General features: G+C 58.0%; 1 protein-coding gene across 1 annotated transcript in view; it reads left to right on the top strand.

Annotated features, from left to right (window-relative positions):
• FSCN1 (fascin actin-bundling protein 1) overlaps nt 1–7,380 on the top strand; it is an 11,184-nt gene that overhangs the window by 398 nt on the left and 3,406 nt on the right. Inside the window, 1 exon segment of the mRNA XM_027769993.1 lies at nt 1–548. This exon segment is cut by the window's left edge and continues 83 nt beyond it. Within this exon segment, the coding sequence (XP_027625794.1) occupies nt 1–548 (548 nt within the window).

Genomic DNA, 7,380 nt, shown 5'->3' on the forward strand with positions numbered 1-7,380 from the left:
TCACGACGACGGCCGCTGGTCGCTGCAGTCCGAGGCACACCGGCGCTACTTCGGCGGCACCGAGGACCGCCTGTCGTGCTTCGCGCAGACCGTGTCACCGGCGGAGAAGTGGAGCGTGCACATCGCCATGCACCCGCAGGTCAACATCTACAGCCTGACCCGCAAGCGCTACGCGCACCTGAGCGCGCGGCCGGCAGACGAGATCGCGGTGGACCGCGACGTGCCCTGGGGCGTCGACTCGCTCATCACGCTCGCCTTCCAGGACCAGCGCTACAGCGTGCAGACCGCCGACCACCGCTTCCTGCGCCACGACGGGCGCCTGGTGGCGCGCCCCGAGCCGGCTACCGGCTACACGCTGGAGTTCCGTTCCGGCAAGGTGGCCTTCCGCGACTGCGAAGGCCGCTACTTGGCGCCGTCGGGGCCCAGTGGCACACTCAAGGCGGGTAAGGGGACCAAGGTGGGCAAGGACGAGCTCTTCGCCCTGGAGCAGAGCTGCGCCCAAGTCGTGCTGCAGGCAGCCAACGAGAGGAACGTGTCCACACGCCAGGGTGAGTGGGGACGCCGCCCCCGCCTCTCCTGGTCCGTGCACAAAGCGCTCCCCACCCGCGTTCCTCCAGCCTCCCGCCCTTCCTTGCCCCCGGCGCCCGGTGCGCCCCGCTAGGCACAGGCCACCCCGACCCACCGCGGGACACGTGCTCCGGCCCAGAGAGAGGGGGGTGAGGGTGGGGCTTTGCCCATCCTCCGGCGCCACTGCACACCTTTTCCGACCTGGAGGCGTGGGGCTCCCTAGGCCTAGCGGAGGCGCGTCCGTAGGTACCACCCTCTGAACTCCCCGCCGGCTCTGAGTTCTCCCCACGCGCGCTACGCCCTCGAAGTCGGTAGGCCAGATCTTGGGGAGGGGGTGTAGTTCGTCAGTTTCCTGGTGCTGGCCCCAAGTCGGCGGGTCTTTTTATCTCAAAGGCCGAGGCTAAGGTCTCCACACGCACAGGGCTCGCCCGCACCCACCTCGAGCCGTCGCGGGCAGGGTGGGAGAGGCCAGCAAGGCCTTTGATCCCGACGGGGTGCGCTTCCACCTCCCTGCCCGCCTGGCCCTTCCTGCACTTCCTCCCGCTGCAGTAGCAGGCGGGATCGGCCTCTGCTGGGGGGTGGGGTGTAGCCCGGAGTGTCTGCCCTTCCCCCCCACCCCTCCTCCCGCGTCTGCCCTGCGCTGGAGGCCGCGGCCTTTGTGAGCAGGGGGGCGGGTCGCCTCGACTGGGCCTTTTCTCGCCCCCTTTGTCCTTCTCCATCTCTGCAGATGGGAAAACCAGATGCAGCGGGGCGGGGGAGGGGCTCGTCTTTTGCGACTCCCCTCCGGGGAGGACCCCTAGCTCCGCCTCGCCCCAGGCCCTGTCTCAGGGGTAGTGACCCAGTCCGGAGGTTCCCCGAGAGGCAGCCTCTCCTCACACTTGGGCCGGGGAACGGCTCTTGGGCCGGAGAACGGCGTGGAGCGGATGGCGACCCGCCAGACACCCCGCCCTGCGCCCGCGGTTCACGTCTCCCGGCTCTCCTGGCTCCTGCACTCTGCTCCCTGGGGTCCAAGGGTGGCTCCAGCACGAGTCAGGAGACCCCAGCCCGGCTCCCTTAGGAAGACCCTACCCTTGAGTGAACTCATCCCCTAGGGCCCTCGCTGGGAACAATTGACTGCAACTCGATCTGTCCCCTCCAGAGCCTCCTGCAGGCGTGGCCATTTCCTACCGGCCTGGCGCCAGAAGCGAGCCCCTCTCTCTTTCTCCTCATTCTTAGATTTTCCCCCTTGGCGGCTTCTGTTCTTTCTTCTCTCCTTTTCCCTCCTTTTGGGTAGAGACAGTTGGTTGATTGCAACCAGAGGCCCCTTGGAGGGGCTCCTGGGGATCTTGCCCCCCTCCCCCTGGTAAGCTGGACCCCATATCTTGGAGATAGCTGGAATGGAGCCCAGTCAGTGGCCTCCTCCCTGCTGGTGTAGGAGACCTCCCTGATGGCCACTGTCCTGGCTGTGGGCTCTGTGGAAAGGGGCGAGGCCACCCATGGTAGTGGGTGGGGAGGTGAAGGGCTGGGTGGGGTTCTGTCCTTTTGTGTCTGAATTTGCTAAGTTCTGGCCCAGAGAGGGGAAGCTACTTGCCCTGGGTCACCCAGCACGTAAGCAGCATGCAGACAGGGTGTATTTGACTCTAGAATAGGCTTTTACCTGGGACAACCTCCTGATGCCTTTCACGTTCCCCTTTTCTGTCTCACACAAGGCGGGATGGGACTGAATTCCCCACCTGGTCCACCAACATTGAGCCCCTGCTAAAGGGACCTGTGGAGACATAAGTGGTCAATAAGTGAGGTTTACAATCTCTTGGAGGTGTGATGGAGGTGTCAGGGGAAGACAGGGTACAGGAAGTTCATCCCAGATCAGATGGCGAGCGAGTGGTCTTTCCTGAGGTGAAGAATGAGTAGAAGGTTACTTGTATCAGATGTGCCAAGTGGTGTTGCAAGTAGAGGGAGGGTACAGCTTGTGCAAAGGCCCTGAGGCAGGAGGGCACAGGGAAAGCCCAGTGTGCTGGGAAGAAGCTTGTGAGGCCGGGAGATGGGCCTAGAGGGGCCAGCAGGGCTGCACGAGCGGTGATAGGACTCACTAGTACAGAACCATGCTCCGGCCTGCTAGGCTGTGTCCAGAGCAGGTGGCCTTGGCCCTTGGTGCCAGGAAGGAGAAGAAAGCCCAAGGACGATATTTTTGGCAAGTTTGGGCAGCTCTCCCCTCTAGTAAAGCCGACTGGGGGCGGTGCAGTCGTGATTCAGGCTGCTGAGGCAGGATGAGGTGTTGGCTCATCTTGAGTATAGGGGCTGAGGTTGGGGCACCTCCGACCTCAGGTCTTGGGGTTCTCATATCTCCCTCATGTTAGCCAGTCCCCTGTGCGAGCGAGGGTGGGATGGGGAGAGTGACATGAGGACCAGAGGAGCCTGGGGTCCTGGAGGGGGGCGTGTCTGCAGAGGCCATTTTAGACAGGCCTGCGTGGCAGGGAGGCGGAGTCTGTGTCCAACACACATGTTGGGAACCCCAGCCAGAAAGGAGGAGGATCCCGGGGCTTAGCTGGCTGGGGATGTGAATCATCCCTGCAGGCCTGCACAGGCTGGGCCTGGTGGGGGTGGGGTGCTTCCTGCAGAAGGTGCAGCCTGCCCTCCAGCCTCAGTTTCCACATCATGTAAAAGTGTGGGTGCCAGGCCCTCTCTGGCTGACCTGGGGCCGCCTTGGGGCTTCCTTGGGCAGGCTCTTTCAGCCAGGCTTTATTTCGGGAAGGAGGCCATCATATGAGAGGCTGAGTCAGCTGAGTGAGTGCCCCATATTCTTGCACCATGGCAGCCTGAGTGGGCCTCCTCCCTGCTCCTCTGACTCCAGCCAGAACCTGGGCTGTGCCACCTCATTTCCCGCCTTGTCTCACAGCAGTCGGTATCCTCTCCCGCCAGCCCCTCTAGCCTCTGGGAGCCCCAGATATGACCTAGAGGCTGGCTGGCTGAGAAGGGACTGCTTAAGCTGGGCTTTGTGAGTTGTGTAAGAGTTCTCCCAAGGAGGCAGAGCCTTCCAAGTCCAGGAAGCTTGTGAGGATGGAGAATGGCTTCGAAATGCTAAGGTACTTTCCAGAGCTGACTGGGAAGAGGGGAGGAGGGGTAGGCCATGGCTGACTTCGGTCCCCCTCCCCTAAAGGGGACAGGATGGGAGTGCCAGTTTTGAACAAGCCAGGGGAATTTGGGACTGTGAGGGCCTGAGGGAGGTGGGACTGGTGGGTATTCGGCAGGGGAAGATGCCACCTCAGCCAGTGTAGAGAATGGCTCAGAAGCTGGACCCCTGGTGGGGGAGGACAGGCAGGAGACATGCCGTGGGCTCAGCAGAGGAGCCTCAAGGAGCCTCCGCATCTCCTAGCTCCTGGGGGCTCCTGTGCGCCTGTGACTCAGGTTTTCTCTGCGACTGTGGATGAAAAGAAAAATCCCACAGAAAACCCTGTTCCCATGGTAACATACTCTAATTAGAGACTCCAAGGCCAAGTGGGGCCTTTCCCGCCTGGGCAGGGCCTTGGAACCAGGAGAGGCCCTGCTCAATGGGGACAACTCCCTTCCCCTACCCCTTTCCGCCAGGGTAGGAGGACCTGCTGTCTACTTGGCACTTGTCCCGTAAGTCCCCTCAACGTCCTGGCAGAATGGAGAGACTCAGTCCTTTTGGCAGGTAGGAAACTGAGGCAGGGTGAGATAAAGGCACTTGCCCAAGGGTCCCTGGCTCCCACTTTGGGGACCTAATGACTGGCCTAGACCTTGTCATCAAACCAGTTTGAAGACATAAGAGCATGCTGACGGGGTCTGAGTAACTGAACAGATGGTGGCAGTTGTGTAGCCCTGGGCAGGTAATGGCTAAGCCTCCTGTCCTCCTCTTCCTGGGAGGAGGATGTTGGTATTCATTTCCCAGAGCTGCTGGGAAGATTAGGGGTCTGTCCACACGGGGCCCAGTGGCTACCACTGGTTAAGCATAGCTCGGTGTTTTGAAGTCTCATTTATTGAGAAGGAGCCTCCTGGCTTCCTGCGTCTGCCTTCAGCAGGCTGGTAACGCCATATTTATTTGCAAGGCTGTGTTAAGATGAACCTCTGAGCCCCAGCACGAGGCTGGGCTAGAGAGCTGGCTTCCATTTCACTGTCTTCCTTCATGCCCCCTTTCTGGGAAACTCAGCCCTGCCCTCTCTTATTGCTGCTGCTGGGGTGGGCCTGGAGGAGCTCTTGTCACCTGTTCCCTCAGTCATTCAACCCACCAGTCACTGGGCAGGTGGCGCCATGTGGCTAGGGCAGTCGGGGTCCACTCGGGTGGACTTGCACAGGGTGTGGCGCTTGGCCCTGCTGCCTGTAGATGTGTGGACCCTTGTGCACAGAATGAGGGGGTTCTGGGGACAGCAGTGGAGATGAGGAGGGCCCCCATCCACGAGTCGTGTGCCTACGTGTGGCCTTGAGAGTGGCATCCAGCCATCCCTTCTGCTCTATTGGCCTCTGCCGACCCTTCTTCACTCAGACCTTTGCTGGGGCATGATGGCAGAACCAGCTCACCAGCAGGGTCCTGGGTAGGAGACCTTGTAGAAGAGATGGGCTGAGGGGCCCAGGAGACCTGGAGCTGGGGGGCCCAGAGCTCCCAAAGGAGCTGGGTCAGGGTGGAGGCAATCTACAAAGGTCACGTCCATGGAGCCACAGGCTGGAGGGTGGGAGGGAGGGAGGAAGGCCAGGCAAGGGGCTCCCACCTTCTAGCCTGAGAGCCATCTAACTCCTTACTTTCTTGCTGTGTGACCTTAGACAAAGGCACACCCCTCTCAGCCTCCACCCCTTTTAGCGAAGTGGGGGGTAAAGGTTCACACGCCAAGGTGCAGGAGCACATGATTGGGATAGCTTGGAGCAGACACCCTTTTTTTTTTAAGAGGTCTTTGCTATAGGGCGTGTGCGCTCGCCAGACAGATAGAGAGGGACAGAGAGACAGAAAGTGAGAAATCACCCCCCGGGGGGATGGCCACACCGCAGTCCCTTCTCCTCCATTCTCCTCTCGGGGTCGTGGGCACGCACGCACACGTGCCCGGCATGAGTTTTAAGCCACCGGGTCGAGACGCAGTCGACTACGTGGGAGTCCAGCGACATAGCCATTACGCTAACTGCTGGTCCCAACACCCTTCAGATCCTCTAAGGTGGTTGGATCCCAAGGATGGGTCCTCTGGGTGCAGGTTCCACTCCCATCAACCTCTCTCTTATATGTGGGGTGATGCCTGCCACCCATGGCTAGGGTCCCTGCTTCTTGAAGATGCCCAGATGATGATAGGCTCTCAAGCCCTGAGCTGGGCAGCCAGCACAGAGCATGGCAGGACCTCTGTTACCACAGAGCTTAGAATCTTGGGTACTTGGGGAATGTGAATTTGTTCTGTTGGAACCAAAGATCTCTCTTCCAGGTTTTAGCTGGAGGAATCAACAGGGATATGCAAAACGAGGTGGTTGCAGAGAATAGCTACTGTGAGGCAAGGCAGGGCGGTGTGTGGGAGCAAAACCTCGGAAGCCACCTCAAGTGTATTGACTGACATTGGGGATGTACAGGGTCACATCCGATGATTTAGTGATGTGGAAATCTGCCGTGTGCAGAAGACAGTTTGCAAATCCAGATATATTGCATGCGTGTATGCTTGGCTAAAGGAAATTCATTTGTATAAGAAAAAAGGCTGAAGGGTGTGATCACCATTCGTGATGGTGTTCCGTGGTGCGGTGGAGGTGGGGATATATATGATGTCATTTTTATGCTTTCATAAGTTTTCTAAATTTTCTGAAAGGAGCATATGCTATTTTTTCCTTTTTAAATATATTGTGTATTTGTTTCTGAGAGAGAGAGAGAGAGAGAGAAAGAGAGAGAGAGAAACATCCCCAAAAGGGTCTTCATGCTGTGATCCACCCCCAGCTTAAGCCAGCCTGGACCTCAGGCACAAGTATGCATGCCAGGCGTGTACAGGGAGGCCTCTGGACACAAACCCACGGCCTTCCCTTGTGAGTCCAGCATCGCAGGATGTACTTCTGCACCACCAGCTGGCCTGGTTTTACTCTTTGTCTTCTGCTTTAGGGTGCTTGTACTCACCAGAGAGAAAGAGACAGAAAGGGAAAGTGAGAAATTTCCCCCCAGGAGCATGACCACTCTGCAGCCCCAATGCTTTATTCTCCTCTTGAGATTTTGGGCATGTACACACACAAGCCCAGTGTGTTTTTTAAGTCACCGAGTCCAAGACTTGAATGGCACAGTCAGCCTTATGGGGTCTAGGACCTTAACCAACATGCCACCTGCTGGCCCCAAGGCCCTATTTCATTCTTAACTTCCAGGTGGTTCCCTGATCTTGCCCTCCAACCTGGGAGGGCAACACTCTTTACTCACCAGCCCCTTCTGAAGCCTATGTACAGAACTAGGAGGAATATAATAAACCCCCATATACTGACGTCCCAGGTGTGACTTGCTGCCTTCCTAGTTCCATCTGTCCCTTTCTTTATTCACAGTTTTTGTTTTGTTTATTTAAAGCAAATCCTTGACATTGGGGCATTTTGTCCCAGAATACTTCCATCTGTATCTCTAAAAAATATGAGGTGATTTTTCTTACATAATTACAACATGATGAACAGTAATTGATTTTTTTTTTTAAGAATTATTTTATTTAGGGACCAGCAGTTAACGTAATGGCTATGTCGCTGAACTCCCATGTAGTCGACCACAGTTCGAGTCCCGGACCCGGTGGCTTAAACTCACGCCGGGCGCATGTGCGTGTGTCCCCAGGATCCCTAGAGGAGAATGGAGGAGAAGGGATTGCGGTGTGGCCATCCTCCCTAGGGGGTGAT

This window comes from Tupaia chinensis, unplaced genomic scaffold (assembly GCF_000334495.1).
Source record: "Tupaia chinensis unplaced genomic scaffold, TupChi_1.0 Scaffold000101_1, whole genome shotgun sequence".
Classification (NCBI taxonomy): Eukaryota; Metazoa; Chordata; class Mammalia; order Scandentia; family Tupaiidae; genus Tupaia; species Tupaia belangeri.